Below are 18,973 nucleotides of genomic sequence, written 5' to 3'. Positions count from 1 at the left end.
CCCCCCCCCCCCCCCCCACACACACACTCACTCAAAATGTTTATCACATCCTTTTGATTCGACCTGAACCAGGTAATTTATTAATTTAACTCACACAAAATAGCACCTAAATATAATCATGAATATTCAATACTTCTAATATGAAGCTTATTTATATTAGTACATACAAAAATTTATCAAACTATTAAAAATATTACAATTGGAATCAATACTACAAATTTTAAAGATAAAACTCATATAATATCCAGTTATACTGAAATTTTCATCACTTGTAAGGAGAGAAATAGTTCACATTCCTAGACCATTTAATTACAATCATAAAATAAGCAGGAAAAAAAGTCGTGGAAAATTAAATGTTTTCATTTTATTACAATCATAAAATATGCAGGAAAGAAGTCATGGAAAATTAAATGTTTCATTTAATTACGTACATTCTTGATTTGCATGAGAATCATAAAGGCAAAAGAATGAAGTACCCATAAAGAGTGATACTAAATTAATAGTGTGAATGCAAAAATCCAAATAGAGCCATTTGGAGAAGGACTTCAATCCCACCCTGCATTAGCGGAAACTACATTTATGGTCTATTAAAATTTTTATTTTAACTGATTGAGTCTGGATATCCACGTCAAAATTTAAGTTAATGTCTCAAATATTTGAAAATAGATATTTCTTGATAACAATAATTTTGCTTCTATTATAGTGCGTTTATTTGACACTAATTCGAGCATCGCTAAAAGGGCCTCATAAAAGTGGTCACTAGCTAAAATCATCTCAAAGCTAAAATGAAGAAAGTAGAGTTTTGCATTTTTCAACCATAAGGTTGGCTATTCATTAGAGTTCCATCCTAAATTTTACTTAATGTGTTACATATATTCTCCAAAATCAAATTGTGTACCATTCTATTTGCAATCTCAACTATTTCTAGCATCTATATGAGTTTGTTGACCATTTGCATTAGTCGAGCTAATAAACTTCAAACACCACATGACTAATTAAACCAAAGAAAACATTCATACGTATCATTTTGTTAATAATAACTTTTGTAAATAAGTGTTTTACTTCCATTAGTGAATCTACCTGTCACGAATCCATATTAATCGAGTTAATTGACTTCAAAAACCATATGGTTAAACCAAACAAAACGTTCATATGTGTATCATTTTGGAATTCTTTCATACAAACTATAGCACTAGTTAATACACATTCATATTATTCATTTATTTTTATAATAAATTATAATGTGCTATCCTGAACAATTTGCACACTTTGATTAGTTTCACAAAATATCTTTCATTTCCTACCAACAACAAATCAAGTAACTTTATTCACCAAAATTGAGATAAATGGCAATAAATCGTCTTAGGACCTTGTGTTACCACTCCATCGATGATCACTAGGTCACACTGTCGATGATAGTAACATTCATATAATAACCTTTTCTCATGAAAATATCAGCTTTAAGTTGCCTTTGTTCTGATGATGAATCTACACAATTTTTTCAAGAACTGAAAAAAGCAAATTCTAGACTGAAATGTGTCATTCTCTAACATTAAAGAATGGTAGGTATGTGTGTTGGTGGTGGTATTAAATATGAAAATGAATATAGTAATACTAATAGTAGTAGTATTAACTCTCGTCATCTACCATTCATTAAATTTCATAGGCAAAGATGGACACATATCATTAATCAAACATCTTACATATACAGAAGCAAAGAAGGAATAGGGCATGTGAAAGTAATAAATGATACACAATGGGAAAATAGATCCAGCAGTCATTGTGCACTATGTTTTGCTATGTGATTGTGATTGTCATGTGGTCCATTTTTCATTTTTTATTTTTATATTTTTAAAAGGCGCTGACTATTTCCAGAAGATCACGGGTATCTGTTTTTTTTCTTTTTAAAAATATTTTTTTAAAAAATTGTAACAAAATTGACAATAAATAGTTTACAGATATTTGAGCAAGAGTTATGATCCTAATTTCGACACACAAACACCACCTTATATGAAAATGCGTTGAACAAAAGTGACGTGTATTAGACATAATTGAAAAAAGTTTTAATACGTAAAAGATTATCCGTGAAGGAGAAATGTATCAAAGTGATATTTGTTACAAACTGGTGTGTGGTGATGGTGGTAGGTGGTGGGGGAATGTAGTGAGTTTTTTTTTTTTTGCTGATATTTCCTTTTTGAGATAACTGTGTAGTAAATGTCCTTTTTAAAAATTTTATTTTATTTTAAAAATCTCTTGCAATGTATGGTCATTTTGGATCATGTTTTAAAGATCTTTTTTCGAGCAAACTAAAAAATATCACGAAAAATATCATACCATAATTTATAAGTTGTGAGTTATTGCAAATGTTAAGCGACAATTTAATGTTTCTTCTATAAAATTCGACATTATCCATAAGAATAATTTCTCAAGAGCGATATTTGCATAACCGTTCAAAATAAGAATACAACCAACAACAATAACATACCCAGTAAAATCTCACTAAGTAGGGTCTGAAAAGGATAGAGTATACACAGACTCCTTACCACTACCTCGTGGAGGTAGAAAAACTATTTAAAAGACAATATAAGAATACAACCATTCATCTATAAAGGGACATTTGGTGTAAACCAGTCCAAAATACATATTGGTCATTTTTTAAATGTACATGATATACCCATAAAGTTGTTGGACTAGATCTTTGGTCTTTATAGCAAGAAGATTGGGCTTTATATTTCAGAAGCCCAGCCCATTCTAACACTTTTGCTGACACGTACTAGAACATTCCTCGCGAAACCGTCAGTTAATTAACAAAAATCCGATATCCGTAAATCTATATTTTTCATCCGAATATCCAGAAGGAAAAAAAATCCTTCTGCTCCGATTTAATCTTCGTAAATTTTGATAAATTCTAGTTTTTACAGGTAATGTTTCTTCAATCTTCTCTGATCAGGGTTTGATTCGCTTGTATTTACTGTAAAACAAGATTTTTTTTGGTTTAATTTGAGGATCGATGATAGTTTCTATTGTTGGAACCCTAATTTATGGTTTGTATGGTTGGTGATTTTCTGTTATTGAAGTGTGAGATGAACTGTTCTTTAAATTTTGAGATGATCGTGGCGATTAGATGAACCGGTTTATGCTTGTAAATGATAAATTAACTATCTTTTGGTTTTTTGGTAATAGAAATGCAGCGTTTGATTGATTTACTCAAACAATTTTCTCCATAACTTTGTTTATGTTATCTGTTATATTGCAAGATCTATTGTTATCTTAATGTTTATATTATTGGGTAGGGTTCGTTGGATAAGAATCTATACTAGCAAGGAGGAAGTAACTACTTTATTTTTTGGTGGTGGGGTTAGGTACGCTGTGCGTTGTATGAAAGAAGAGAGAATTTTGGTATACAATGTATTGGTGGTTGGACTTTTCATTCTCAAGTTAACGTTTTCCGTATTTGTTTGTTGTTAGCAATTTACTAGAGGTCTGGTTGAAGTTACTCCCTCTGTCCATTTTTATTTGTTCAGTATTGATTTGACACACTTCTTAAGGAACAATAATAAAATGACAATTTTACCATATTATCCTTTGAATATAATAAATATAATGTCTTGGAAATGCATTGGAGAAATGGTTATAGTTAAATATAATGTTTTGGGAAATGCATTGGAGAAGTGATTATAGTTAATGATAAGGGTAAATTATGAACCAAGCTCTTAATCATCTCTTGACATTCATTTTTAGTATAGTGGATAAACAAAGATGGATGGAGGGAGTAGTAATTCTCCCCTAAGATATTGGGACAAATGATATATTCTTAATTGGTGAGACCAACTAGGAAGTTGAACTCACCTCAAGGTCCTCAACTAAAATAAGACAGATTAGTTCCCGTTGGTGTGTCTAGCTTCCAGTAGGAAGAATGAAAGGAGACGTGAGAGTGAACGGTAGTGTTGTGCAAAATGCTAAATGCAAACAACTCAAGTATCTAGGTTTTGTATTTCTATCTTTTAGAAGACTTGTTAAATTGATCAGCAGTAGCATAAATTGAAGTAGGGTTGTTGGAGTTTGGAGCAATACAAAAATGATGTGGAATAAGATCATCCCATCCACAAGATGAATTTCATTAGAACAATATATGTTAAGACAAATGAACAATCATATAAGATCAGACAAGACTAGAGGGGATCACATTAGAAGTGGGAGAATTAACACATAAAAGGATAGAATGGGAGAAAAAGCCTCTTCTATTAGTAAATGAGATTGAAAATACGAAGAGGACAAGGTAAACCTACAACGTCTAGGAAGCAACACAAATTTAGTGGAATAAGACTACAATCAAAGCTATCCGGAAGGGTGGTCGAGTTGGTTGAGCAGGGAATCTCCCAAATGGGAGGTTTCAAGTTTGAAACGCATTGCATATTTTCTTAGTCGAGCTTGTCGCTCATGGCTTACCTAGTGTGGTTTACCTCTCAGGTGTGATTTGTGGGCTATGGGCATTCCATGATCTTAATGTGCTTTATTACTATTTTATATTGTTACCATGTTGTAAAACTTCTTAATTTGGATTTAGCTGACTTTTTTTTCCTTTTTTACTAAGCATAAAATATTACTCTCCCCATATCAATTAATGTGACACATTTTCTTTTTTAGACTATCCTGTTGTTTTTCTATAATTAGAAATAACTTAAATTTATAATTCTCCTTTTTCCTTTAATGAAATAATATATAGTCATACGAATGACTAAGGTTCGTTTTAGACCTTCTCCTTCAATTTTTCTTCTTTTTTGTTGTCAAAATTTTTGAAACTCGACGCCAAGTTTCTCTAATTCCTTATTCTATTATCTAAATCATTTGGTGATTTAGAGTCATATGAAGTTTCTCTTACAATCTTACTCTTTATTCTATTATCTAAATCATTTGGTGATTTAGATGCATATGAAGAAAGAAATAGTTTAGTCTATGATTATTTAAATCTTTTCAAGAATTTAAATTTACAAAATAAAATGCATCTTACCTTAAAGGACGACATGAAAACTATACTGAAACCTCATATGATTGTGTTGGTCTTTTTAGATTCTTATATTGTTGTGAGTCAATACTTTAACATAAGGCTTTGTCTATGCATGTGAAAAAATTTCGGCCACTTCATATTAGTCTGTTACATAGTGTGTGAAGTATTTATAAATACTTATGTCATCATTGAGTGCATTTAGAATATGAAAATTCACCGAGTGCAATTATAGAGGATATTATTAGAAGTTTTTTTCTTGGTGGGGAAGGCTTCAGTCTTGCTAGCTTGTGTCATAGTATTTACCCTTAAGAAAGGATCAACCCCTTATAATGGTCGCTTCTTACCACTGTACTCCCCAACTTTATCCAGATGTTTAATATCTTTTGATTTGAAAAGACAGAAAATCAGTTGGAAGATTGTTTTCACTTGGATATGCAAAGCTACTATTGGTGAGATAGAAATGAAACACTAGTTAAAAGATTTTCATGCATAGTGAGTTTACATGCAGATTTGCATATACTCTGTTACAATAGTCAAATAGCTGATTTATGCTTGAGCTTCAATGTACAAAGTAGCAAGGGATAGATGATATAACTATAAGGAGGGGAAGACAAATGGAGATTAGAGAACAAGAGTCATCAACTTCCAAAGTTTACTCCGGGTCACAGTTCCAAGTAATTTTAGTTCCGAGAGAAGGAAGACTTATATAGCTTTCACTTTCTTATTATTTCACAGTGGATTACATACTTTCTTGCTTCCATACAGTTGAAATGCTTGCTTGACTTGTTTGGGTTCAAACTCGCATCTCCAGACTTATTTTACCTTGTTTGCTTCCACCACTGTGCATGAAGATATTGTTGTTTATATAATACATTTTACTGAGTGAAGCGATCTTTGGTTAATTTTCAGGCCAAAAGTTGAAAATGCAGGGAGGCAGAGACCCCTTTTCCAATTTTGGTAATCCTTTTGGTAGTTTTGGTGGTTTTGGTGGATTTGGAGGTCAGAGGAGTTTATTACCTGGCTTTTTTGGAGGCAGAGACCCGTTTGATGATCCTTTCTTCACAAACCCATTTGGAGGCATGTTTGGATCGAGCCCTTTTGGTCCTCGCGGAGGTCCATTCATGGACTCGCACGTGACTGGATTTCTGGAACAACAGCCTTCTGTCCCTTTCCAACAGTTTTCTGTCCCTTTCCAACAGCCTTCTGTCCCCTTCCAACAACCTTCTGTCCCCTTCCAGCAGCCTAGGTCTAGGGGTCCTGTTATTGAGGAGTTGGACTCTGATGATGAGAAAGAGGAAAATGATATTCTGAAAGAGAAGAAACAGAACACGAGAAAGCATGCTAGGTCAAGAACTGAGCCTTTTATTGAATATCCAGATGATGAAGCAGGAGGTGAGCATAGTTCCGTTATAATTATGTGTGTATAGTTTAATTTCATTTCCAGGGTTATAAGGTCTTTTGCTTGTATAGATATTGATTGAAGAATGATATATTGCTTATAGCAGAGAGGAGGAGTAAACAAATGGTATTCCAGAGAGCAAATACTGTTCAACAGCCTCAAGTTCGTAGCTTTAGCTTTCAGAGTTCCACCGTGTCCTATGGTGGTGCAAATGGCACCTATTACACTTCTTCCAAAACCAGGAGGAGCGGAAGTGATGGAGTAAGTGATTTTGATTATAGCACTTAATAGGGGACTATAGAGCTCGGGTTTGCTATGGCCTTGCCATATCTTTCATTGTTTATTTGTATTTGCAGCTGACTTTCGAGGAAAGTAAAGAAGCCAATTCCGCTACTGGGGAAGCAAGTCACAGGGTTTCAAGGGGAATACATAATAAGGTATGTTCTTCTCGCTGACAGTTAAGGTGGAACTACCTATTTATTTTCTTGATTTCTCAAGACCTTCCTCTCTTTTTTTATGCTTTAAATGACTTGATGGAAGTTTGATAATATAGGGTCATTCTTTGTCGCGGAAACTCAATTCAGATGGCAGGGTGGACACCATGCAGACATTGCACAACCTTAATGAAAGTAAGTGATTGCTAAACGAGATTCCTCATTTGTTGGTTCCTGTGAACTGCTTCTGAATAATTGGTGTCTTTTGTTAGATGAACTTGATGGATTTGAAGAAACCTGGAAAGGAAAAGCTAGAAATCAGCTACCTGGCCTGTATGGTGGGTTTAATTTACAAGGTGAAACTGCTAAGTATACCAGGATATGCATGTATATCATTCTGTTTGCTCTCCTAACTTTTAAACTTGTCGATATGCAAGTATGTCCTATACCATCCATTTGTGTAAAACATCTTTAAAACAGTGTGTATTTTTGGGGGGTGGGGTAAAATTCTGTAGGTTGGTGTTATGTTCCCCCTACTTTTTTGTTTTTCCATGGAGATAATTGAATATCATCTACTCGTGGAGAATAGGTTTTAGACTTGTTAGAGAACGTCAAATATTTTTATTAATTATTATAATTATAATTATTATTGTTATAGATATATGTAAACAGACGCACATTTTTTTTACACTAGAATTTTTTCTTAGTGTGACTATATAAAATGAGCTTAAATGAAGAAGTGGGATTTATATTGCCGATCTGGACTTGTTTGGGACCAAGACTTAGTTGTTGTTTAAATGTCCAACTACTTCTCTCTTTTTCTTTTTCCTTTTCCTTGTTCACATTTTTGGGGGGATTTGGTTGATAGTGTGTCTGATATTTTTGGTTTTGGATGACGAGAATTCTTTTTCTTTTCCATAAAGATAATTGAATATCAAACCAGCTCTCCTTTAAAGTTCACATTGTGATAGAAATTGCATGATATAGCGACGGGTGTGATATTTTTGGTCTTGGAAAACTGGAGTCCTTTTCTTTTCCATAGAGATAATTGTATTGGCGGATATGGATATGATATATGCAAACCAGTAACTGCCAGATGGTTGAGTTTCTTTTCAATTTGTGTCATATTAGCCCCTCCGCACATTTGCGTGTTCCATTATTCTAATGTCTCAACTTCTTTGTTCTAGGGTCTGGTAGCAGTGTCCATAATGGTGCAAATAGGGGTGGATGGGCACTTCCTTTGACGGAGAGCGCACATCATTCAGGGAACCTCGGACCAGGTGTAAGTAATGCTGCTGGCCCTTCCCATCCAATGCATTCACAGAGGCCAAAAACAGATGCTGGGAATGTGAGGAGTTCTTCAAAGGGCACCACTGCTAGTAATATGGAGCGAGCTAAGAAACGTTGAAGCATCTGTCGCAAAAGTCATTTGCTGCTTCACAATGTGTAGTCATGAATAGTAGCTGCTCTAGCATCTTGTTATTCTGCTTTTCTTTTGCAGAAAGCAGGCACATCTATGCCCTTATCCTTCCTGCATGCCACCGTTGAATAATCGTTGTAGCAAATTTGTGTAACTGTTGTAATGTGTGGCTGCTCCCGCTCCTTTAACTGGGTGGGTATGAGAGAGAATGGTCAGGGATGTTTGAACATAGTCACATAATATTAGTACCTTATAATTTTGGTTAGTTGAATATGTTTTGCAGCTTCATAAACATAGTTAGGTTATTCTGCGTCTTGCTCGTTTGATTATATAATTGCGAGGCATCTGCAAGCTTTGTTCTGTGAAATTGATGTATAAGGAGAAGTTGAGTCTTCTGGATGAATACTTGCATACAAATAGACTTCTAGTAAATCAACTTCCAAACAATTAAAAAAAGGCTATTGTACGTTTGTTTACTTGATTTCCTTATATTTCTAACCTTTTTCACTCTCCGCTTCATCATAATTGTCGTTTGAATTCTTTATACGCCGATATAAAGAATTGATTGTTTTTTCTCTTAAGGTATAGTTTATTAAGTAATTGATCGTATTTTCTCTTAAAATATTTTTCTTTGTCAGTGTTTTAAAAAGTATAATAGAAAATAATAATCAAGTTTGTCGTAGATTTTTAAATTGATAATTATTTTGGGACAAATTAGTCATTTTTGTAGTAATTTTGTCTTGATTACTTTTTGATGCTATAAGCTCACCCTTTGGGCTTCAATTTTCGCACCGGAAAATGGCATCATTCAGAACCATCACAAGCTTTCTCGTCCGGGGAATTTTCCGTCCGTCAATACACTTCCCAAATGTTGTTCGCTTCATCCACATCTCGCCGGCAGCGTTCCCGGCGACGAACCTTGTTGTGAGTCATCGAATTTTATCACGGAGTCTCTCTTTTAGTCCGGTTAGGTGTGCGGCGTCGTCCAACGGTGGTGCTGATGATGGAAAGAAGTCTCCGGCGCGGCTTGCTCAGGTTCAACAGCTGTTACATGAAGCTAAGGAGCGAGCTCAAGCTGCGGGCAACGATCCTATTCCTAAGATTACTCTTGGTATTTCAATTGCCTCTATATATGAAGCTCATCTTTTTCCATCTCCAATTTTCATTGACTTCCACTGAAAATGCTTGGAATTTATTAATTGAATCGGGACTTAGATTAGCAATGTATGGAACACCTTATCCTGTAAAATTTATATTTTTTGTAAGTTTTAGAGTTTGTTTTGGTCTGTCGGAAATGAAGGTCCATTTTTTAAATGCAGTAACTGTAGTTTAGTGGTACAGCCTTGAAGCAGATTTGGAACTCAAAATTAGTTGGTGTATCATCTCACATTGAGATTGTCCCAATGGCGTAGCCCATTAGTTCCGATGAAGACATAGTTGATCAATTGATATCCTTTCACTTCCATCTCCATGTCGGGGTACTTGATAATTTCATAGAGTTAAGCAAATGAAATTTGTTTTACTGACTGATTGCATATGAAATGGTATTCGAGAAATCAGCTGTGTGAATATATTACCTTACAAGTGATGTCGAAATGGCAAAGCTATAGTGGGCGTTAGCTTGGAAGTTGGATTATAATCGGTGTCATCAAATTTTTTTTGTTGGGCTGAGAGTGCCACTTCTCCAGTGATTCTTTTTTCTTTTGTTTTGGGTTGGGGTCTAGAGTCTTTGTTACTTGGTCTCAGAATTATTTGTGATTTTCACCAGAAAGATTTTGAGGAATTTGTATGTGAATTGTGAAGCACAGAGCAGTAGGTAGTAGGGAAAATTGTCTAAGAGTAGCCACAAATGTTAAAATACTTTGGACTAGGACTGCTATTAAAAAGACTGCTAGAATATGTATAGCCTAAGCCTCAGTGAGTAGAGTTGCTAGATACTTGTATTGGTGTACAAAAGCAAGTACACGGTGGAATAGATGAGGTGTGCATAAACTAACCCAGACACCACCTTCATTTAAAAAAGGAAAGAAAGAATGTGTATTGCATAACATCAATGTCAAAGACTATGGGGATACTAGTCAAATTTGCTCCACAGGTTGAGTAGGACTAAAGCGACTATTGCCAATTTAAACTTATTCTGGATTTCCTTTTTAACTTCTTAGGACAGAAGTAGTTGTAACAGCTACAGTATGAAATTGCTTAATATGGCTCTTCTGCTCAGTGACAAGCCAAAAGCCACTTGGAATATCTAATATTCATCAAAACCTTTCTTTTTCATGCATATTTTCTAAAAGAAAGGCCAGGTTTCTTATACTGACCTATAAAAGATCTTTGTAACTTACTCTTATGAGAGGACACAAGGGGGTGGGGGTGTAGAAAAATGAGAATGGTTGATCTCTGGTACATTACATGCTCTCGTCTTTTATGTTCATTTCAATTTAGTTTTTCACATGGAAGAAGTGTTGCTTCTGATTAATTATTCAGCTTTTTGATCAGGATGTCTTGTATTTATTGAACAAAATGGAAAAGCTAAGTCTTTTGGTGGTGTTCTTCTTTGTTCTATTGTTTGGTCCAGATCACGTGACTGTCAACTTTGCAAGAAGTGGAGGTCCTGGAGGTCAAAATGTCAATAAAGGTCTGGTGCAGCTTTTTTCAGAAGATAAGTTTGCCTTCTAAGTTTTCATTTCCTTCTTTCTTAAGAAATTTTTATCTTTACAGTAAATACCAAGGTGGATATGCGGTTCAATGTTGAAAAAGCTTATTGGTTAAGTGACAGAGTCAGAGAGAAGATTTTGCAAATGGTGAACGAAGACCTGTATTTTACTGTTTATGCTTTCTTTAGAAAGATAACTCAGTGGTCTTAATCAAGGAGTATCTCAGTTTTCATTGCATCCAACTAGCTATTATTTAAGTTGGTACAAGAATGTTAAAGTCCGTTTCTTGGTTCTTCCTGTCACGTCTCTTGCAAAGAAAGGTTTTTATGTATAGAGAGATACGTCACGCTAGCTCTTTGCTAATTTACCATCATGAACGCTTATGGCGTATTATGGAGTAAGTGCCTTATCTGTCATGATTTCATGATGGTTTGAAGGGACACTTTGCCACTGTTCTCCATAAATGTATGGTTTCCATTGGCTATGGACTGGTTGCAATTATTTTTTACCAAATGCTGATAACTTCCCTGTACACTTTTAGATCCATAATTAGGTGATTGAAGATTTGATGTATACTGATTAATGATGCTTGTTCTACACATTCGCATATCTGATAACTGGAAAAGGCCATAATGCTTGTGCGTAATTTGCATTATAATTATTGTTATTCTTTTTTTACTGCAAGTTTCAACTCACCTAACACTTGGGCTAAGTTTTTAATATTCTAAACAGGAAAAGAATAGGATAAATAAGGATGGAGAGCTTGTGATCTCTTCAACAAAGACGAGAACTCAGAAGTGAGCCTCTTCCCTATATTATTTTCTGTTTGCTTAGACCTTATTCAACGCCACAAAGCTGATTGCGTGCTATGATTCTTTTCAGGGGTAACATCGAAGATGCTTTGAGTAAATTACAGGTACTCATATGGATCATTCATTATATGACTGTTCCCACTTTCTATCAATTGGAATGGTAGAAGTCCATCTTTGAGTGTTCAGATGATGTTTCAGTGAGTAGATTTGTTCCTCCATATACAGGTCTATTATGAATTTCTCATTATTCTCAGTATCACAGGATATAATTGATGCTGCTTCTTATGTACCACCACCTCCATCTGAAGAGCAAGTGAAAAGAATAACGAAATTGTAAGCATTCTCAAACACATACCAATTATGTGATTTTATGCAAACTTGTAATTTTCTGGAATAACCAATCTCATTTCCCTATTAAAAAGGGCTGCTATTGGGGAGCGCAAACGACTTGACAATAAGAAGGCCCAGTCACAAAAGAAGGCTATGCGAAGAAGCAGAGATAGTTATGACTAACTCCAAGAGCTCAAGATGTCTAACACAGGCACTTTGCTATCAAATTCTCCCAGCACTTTGATCATTTCCTTCATCCTACTTTTAAACGATACAAAAATGTTTGAGGAATCAGTACAGAATCCTCTGTAGGTCCTTCAGATGACGGCTTCTTGATATAACTTATACACTGTGTTAGCTTTAAAGAATCTAGACATTGCCAACCAGCCTAAGCTTTAGCTGAGAGGATTTACTAGAGCAAGGTATCTTTGCACTTTCTGAAGATGTTGATATTGGATAGGTAAGCTTAGGTCTTGGGTGAGTATTGCCTCTGTAGTTACACGCACACACACAAAAAGAATAATGCAGCCACCCGTCTTCTTTATGTTCCGACGTCCGACGTCTTGTGTGTGACAGGCTGGTTCAGGATTTTTGTTTTATGAATTCAGCCTTTAAATTTCTTAGCATGGAACTCATTGTACTGCTATAACTATGTGTTCATATTTAGTAATTGTTGAAATTTTTGTATGTTTCATTACTTTTCATATATGTAATTTTTTATGATTCACTTATACAAGGAATAATGAAACATTGGAGCCCAACTAAATTTAGATCGCACACTGGCACTGCAGGGTCATTCGGGAGTACTGCTCCCAACATGATTTTCTCCCTATCAAGGCTCGAATTTGATACCTCTAGTGGAGCAGTTCCATCACTGCATCACAAGTCATATCGTATTTTCTTTTGTTAGATAGTGATATTAAGAAACAACAAAAATACGGAAGAGTATTATCGAACACCATTAAATATTGTTGAAGCATTTAATATTTATTTGCCTTTCTCGAAGACGTGAATAAGTAACGTAACGGAAGTTATTGTATCTGGTCAATTCTGATTTCTATTACAACTATGAAATCTGTGTGCTATTTAATCCAAAATTTTATGACACCTATATACAATTTTCATCACCAAGATAAGCACTAGCAATAACTAAGTGTAATTTCATAAAAATAGAGTGATTATTTTTGACAAAATCTCAAAATATAAGCACTGACATATATTAAAAAGTCTAATTTCACAAGTAGAGTGAATGTTTTTGACAGAACCTCGAAAGATAAGCACTAGCATATATCAAAATTGGCAAGAACAGGAACCTGGTTAATTTTGTATAGTCTATAATATACACAAAAACCTAAAAGAAAAATAATTAAACAAGAGAAAAAAAATATAAAAGAATTTTGAATTTTGGACGTCATCACTTGCGTATCACAAATTCTTCCCCTGAATCTCTATCAAAATGTCTAATCCATCGACTTTCTGTCTTCCCGGAGCCACCCTTTTTTCCGCCGCCGTTCACGGTGGCTCCGACATGAGCAATATCCAGACCTTTACCTACCGGCAGAAAAACCGACCGAACAATTCTTGATTTCCCGTCGAGAACACTCCGCCACCGGAAATCAGAAGCAATTCTTGAACTTGCATTTTTACAAATCAAAACTGCACCTCTGTGTCCTAATTTAGCAACTCCCAAAATTCTACCGAAATCATTTCTTCTACAATCCACCACCAAAAAATCAATCCCCATCAACCCATCCATCGCTTCTTCCGGTTCTCCGATCACAACTTCCGGCGACATCCCAGCTTTTTCCATAGCTTCTACATACTCTGTTCTTGAATCTTCATCTGGTACTACACATATATGCCTACCACCTGTATGATGATTTGCCACAGCCAATCCAATACTTGTAGCCATAACCCCACCTCTCGACCATGTTTCTACTATCATCTGAGCATCCCATCCTGCAGCCATAGCCGATATCATCTCTGCTACACTCGATTCTTGAAATATCTCACACTGTATCGAAAAATCAAGAAAATCAACAACTGTTGGAATAAAAACAAAAGGGGGAAAAGGGAAAAAACAGGGGATTGGGAATTTGTTGAAATTGTATGTATATACTTACGGATTTAACAGTATCGATATAAGCTTTAGATGCCTTTTCTGGAGACCAAACTAACTTCATTTCTTTATCTCTGTTTTTGAAATTTGTTAATTGGTGTAAATGGGGTTTAGTAGTTGGTGAATTCTTGGTATTTTTTCTTTGAGGAGAAGTTTGTGAAAATGGGGATTGCTTATTACAGTATATGTGATAACAATGGGGGGTTTTTATATTGAGAGAGACAGAGAGAGAAAAAAGGAAGCAAAGCGATTCTCTAGAAAGCTAAGAATAAGGGAAAAGGTCAATTTTTTTGAAGAGAGTTGACATACGGTTACCATGCAATTCCAACGTGGTGGTATTACCTTGTTTTTCTGTGGATTTCTTTTGCCTTACTTCTCTTGTTTTATTTAGTTTTTGCCTTTTCACACCCTTTCAATCGGTTTTTCATATTCTTTTGATACGGTTAGTTTGAATATATCTTAAATTATTAAGATCTAGAATAAAGTTTTAATAGTATTAAAAAAATATTTTTATATAGATAATATTTATCATTTTTCAATTCATAATCACCGCTACTATCACTAATCATCTTTGTCATCATAATCACCGCTACTATCATTGTCAACCACCATCACGTCGTTTATCACCAATTACCTCTGTCATCATAATCACACCGTTGCTAACTACTACTGTCAGCTATTACCACACTTATCTTCTTCATCATTATGATTATATCCATTATCAATTTGTCATCATCGCCTCTGTTTCTGTAGTTATCGTCACCTCCACTATCAACCACTATCACCACTATAGTCAATTTCTACCATCAACAAACTCCGTCATCACAACTAGCACCGCCGTCAACTATTACTATATATTCTTTGATCACTGCCACTGTCAACTACCACCATATATTATAGGTGATCTACAAATCAATTTTTCGAAAAAAAGAGATCTCTTTCCATCAAATTATTAAGTAACTTTTTTATTAAATCTATTGTAAAAGAATATTTTTTATTTATACTTATATGATGTATTTTGATCAGAGTTTAAGAAATAAATTTTTAAAAGAATTATTGTTGAAAATAAGGCATAAACATTTCTATTACTAACAAAAATTAATGTGATAGAATGATAATTGATAAGTATTGTTTTATTCTTAACTAGAGATTTTAGATTCAAACATTGTTGGGTACCTAATATAGCCTTTGTTAGGGAAAGTTTTATGTCCAATGTGAGACTTCTCAACCTCAAATTTAGATTCGGAAGTATGAGTACCAAACATCGGGACGAGGAACCAAAGAAAAAGAAGATACTTCCATTTCATCGAAGTGGTGGAATGTATCATTCTTTTTAAAATAAATTAAAAATAAAAGTAAATTATATAAATTGGAATAGAAATTGAAGTGACATATTTTTAAATTTGAAAAAAATTAGCTTATACTTTTATCATTTTATCTTTATGCAGAAGCTTTTATAATCACACAAATATTATAACATAAGCTATATATTGATATAACCATGACAATATATTGGTGCTTGTCCTTTTAATTACTTCACCTCTGTCATCGTATACGCGGTGCAATCCCATTTTTCTCAAAAATAATTATTAGGAAATGCTGTACATCCAACTAATACGTTATTCTACACTTACATTTCTTTTTTACGTTCACACAAAAGGAAAGAGAATGTTTGCCAAAAAGGAATTAAACGAAAAAAGTCTATAATATCTTCTCAATTTTATTTAATGTGACATATTTAGAAATGTCAAATTTGTGTTTTACTATGCGAAAATGATGAATTGTGGGTGGTAGAGGGGAAGATGGTGCTAGAGGTAGAAGTAAACGTGAAGATGATGTGATATGTCATGTAGTGTTCATCTCATCAAAATGTCAGTGTCACATAAATTTAGACGTTTATCTTTAACAATCCTAACTCCTAATAACGAAAGACTATATATTTTAATCACTTAACATAAAGAGTAATAAAGAGTAAAATTGATATTTTTCACACAATAAATAACAAACTGATATTTTCTTCTAATATCATCACATAAATTGAACCGATGAAATCATTGTATTGTGAGTTGAAAGGTATTTGGGGAGAGTGCCAAGTTTTAATTAAGTAGTAGAAGCAAAAGTGTATACGGCTATTGATTTATAGTGAAAACAACAAAGATATTTGTCTACTTCCTATTAATACTCAACAGACGTAATAAAAGATGGCACAATATTTTGTAAAGACAGCTCAATATTATTTTGCTTCTTCCCATTTTCTGTTTTCCCCGTCTCTAATTTAATGCAATTTCTTCCTCCAACCATATAACAAACAAAAATATAGTACGTACTACCAATAATAAGTTTAACAATAGTACACTAGCTAGTACGTATGTACACTAATATGTATAAGTAGGTTGGGGCTAAGTGGTTGCGCTTCTATCACCTCTTGACAAAGGAGGTTGATGGACAAGCCTCCTCGTGTACGTTATAAGTATTTTATTAGATCGAGATGGATAAAATATAAATTATGTTATATGAAATCGAGTGTTAGCCAATTAAAAATTTGTAGGTTCAGAAGATGAAAGCAGCGGAAATAAGAATATTGAGATGTTGTGTGAGTCAACTAAAAAAAAAATAAGATTAGAACTGAAAATGTTTGGGACATGGTAGGAGTACTGACCTCAGTGAAGAACAAAATGAGAGGGAGGCGAGTTTGTGATGGTTTAGACATGTGAAGGATAGTTGTGCATATATATACCCCAGGAGTGAAAGTTGGCTATGGTGAGTCTGAGGAGAAGTAGAAGTCTGTTGAAGATGTATTATGAAGAGGTGCTTAGAAATGATATGTGATCGACACACCTGCAACTTATTGAACATGACCATAAATAAGAGGATATGAAAGTTAAAGAACTAAGGTATAGGAGGTTACTGTGTATAATACTTGTCTAGTTTTCCCTATCAATACTAATTAGAACAACTTTCACATATAACAAACACAAAATTCATATTTGTATGCTATAACAAACTTTGCATAATTGCGCTCCATAGCAAACATAAATATGTATATTTCGCTATACATATACAAAAGAAAACAGTTGTATAATCTGCTTTGGTATACATATACAAAAAGATCAATTGTATAAAGTGAGAGAGGCGAGTGAGCGAGCGAGATCTGGGAGAGTGGCGAGTGAGATTTGGGAGAGTGGCGAGTGAGATCTGGGAGAGGGGAGAGAGGAGAACAAAAATATATGTATATATACAATTTTCACGCATTTTATACATTTGCGTTTTTGTATAAAGTGAGAGAGGAAAGTGAGAGAGCGAGATCTGGGAGAGTGGCGAGCGAGATCTAGGAGAGGGGAGAGAGAGGAACGAAAATATATGTATATATACAATTTTCTCTCGCTTTATACAAACACAAACGCATTTTATACAGTTTGAGATTTTTGTNGGCGAGCGAGATTCACCAGGAGAGAGGTTAAATAGCAATAGTTTGTTATGGGGTATAATTAAATCAAACTATATTTATAGCATTTAATTTGAATTAATAGTTTGCTATTATATACAATTTTCCCTACTAATTAATATTACTCGATCTCTTGCTATCTTCAATTTTATTATTACATGTTATTTTCTTTACTCTGATTTGTCATATTATCTGTTGTTGCTATTGTTCTTTTCTCCATTATTTTCTACATAACTTCTAATTTAGTATTGTATTTTCTATTCATATCTATTTTGATATGATTTACTTGAGCCGAAGGCCCATAGAAAATAACCTCGCTACATTTTCAAAATAGAAATAAAATTACATACACATTATTTTCCACCGACCCATTTACAAGATTATATATACCTGATATATTGTTTTTATTGCAATATCAATTTTCATACACGCTATAGTTCATAATTAAATAGATTTATCTTAAGTCGAAGATAAGGAATAGATGCATTGACGTCGAAGTTCTAGATCTCCACAAGACTTTAGTTGGTATTAGTTAGATTTAATAAAACAGGATATACACATTTATCATCACATTTGCTAATTATATATATAATCCATCCCTTTTGACTATTTCCAACTTATATTTGTATTTTTTTTAAAGAAAAAATATACTTTATAGTAAAAGATAAATGACAATAATACCGTGTACGTATCCTTTTTTTTTTTTTTAATTTAATTTTATTTTGAATAAATTAACGTCTGTTATTATTCTATTAAAAAATATATGACTCTATTTTAGCAGACAATTGCGTTGACTTCAAACATTATTTACTCCTTCCTCATTGGTTGGCTATGTCGCCACGTCATCGTACCGTACTTTTAAAAAAATCTCTTCGTACTTAAAAAGTCAACGACATGTCTTATGAAGAAAATAATTTCTTTAAAAAAAATTGTATGTAGAAATTACAAATATTAATTTTAAAAATATTAAACATAACTATATTTAATTACTATATTGTTATCATATAATTCGCAAGTTATTGAATTAGAAAAGTTTTTTCTTTAACAATTGAAATTAATATGAATTGGTATCACTATATTTTATTTCAACATTCATTTTACGCATTTTTAATTCATCACTCTAGTTTTTAACATTTCTAACTAATTCTTATAAATATATTTCTCTGCCAAATTGAAATTACATAGTAGTATTAGTATTAATTAAATTGTTCGTTTTTTTTGTTTAATTATTAGGTAGGATAGTGAAATATTCTACTCCCTCAAAGTCAATTGAAGTGACATGTACCGAATCTTTTACGTATTTAGCTATAATAAGATTTTAGATTTTCAAACCTTTTTATATTGGTGTCGTT

General features: G+C 33.6%; 4 protein-coding genes across 6 annotated transcripts in view; 2 read left to right on the top strand and 2 right to left on the bottom strand.

Annotated features, from left to right (window-relative positions):
- The window catches only part of LOC125878425 (ATP-dependent Clp protease proteolytic subunit-related protein 2, chloroplastic), a 204,749-nt gene that overhangs the window by 116,479 nt on the left and 69,297 nt on the right, over positions 1–18,973 (bottom strand). The gene's annotated exons all lie outside the window — the stretch shown is intronic.
- LOC125878422 (uncharacterized) lies at positions 2,772–8,571 on the top strand. 2 transcript variants are annotated; one of them, XM_049559673.1, is made up of 7 exons: positions 2,772–2,921; positions 5,918–6,400; positions 6,514–6,668; positions 6,764–6,844; positions 6,961–7,036; positions 7,114–7,197; positions 8,029–8,571. In XM_049559673.1, exons 2-7 carry the CDS (start codon positions 5,932–5,934, stop codon positions 8,247–8,249), a joined length of 1,086 nt encoding a protein of 361 aa, XP_049415630.1. In that variant the 5' UTR covers positions 2,772–2,921; positions 5,918–5,931; the 3' UTR covers positions 8,250–8,571. The 2 variants fall into 2 exon arrangements, with proteins under 2 accessions (XP_049415630.1, XP_049415629.1); XM_049559672.1 differs by having other exon boundaries at positions 6,511–6,668.
- Positions 9,021–12,733, top strand: LOC125878427 (uncharacterized). Its single transcript, XM_049559680.1, has 7 exons — positions 9,021–9,372; positions 10,837–10,896; positions 10,980–11,062; positions 11,648–11,712; positions 11,798–11,831; positions 11,990–12,060; positions 12,150–12,733. The coding sequence occupies exons 1-7, from the start codon at positions 9,060–9,062 to the stop codon at positions 12,238–12,240; spliced, it is 717 nt and encodes a 238-aa protein (XP_049415637.1). The 5' UTR covers positions 9,021–9,059; the 3' UTR covers positions 12,241–12,733.
- On the bottom strand, positions 13,296–14,405 carry LOC125878429 (uncharacterized). The gene is made up of 2 exons (XM_049559681.1): positions 14,181–14,405; positions 13,296–14,071 (listed from the first exon to the last, which is right to left on the bottom strand). The coding sequence occupies exons 1-2, from the start codon at positions 14,238–14,240 to the stop codon at positions 13,472–13,474; spliced, it is 660 nt and encodes a 219-aa protein (XP_049415638.1). The 5' UTR covers positions 14,241–14,405; the 3' UTR covers positions 13,296–13,471.

Source organism: Solanum stenotomum, chromosome 10 (assembly GCF_019186545.1).
Source record: "Solanum stenotomum isolate F172 chromosome 10, ASM1918654v1, whole genome shotgun sequence".
In the NCBI taxonomy this organism is placed as follows: Eukaryota; Viridiplantae; Streptophyta; class Magnoliopsida; order Solanales; family Solanaceae; genus Solanum; species Solanum stenotomum.
Note: the sequence above shows the minus strand (reverse complement) of the source record. Positions and strands in the feature narration are given on the sequence as shown.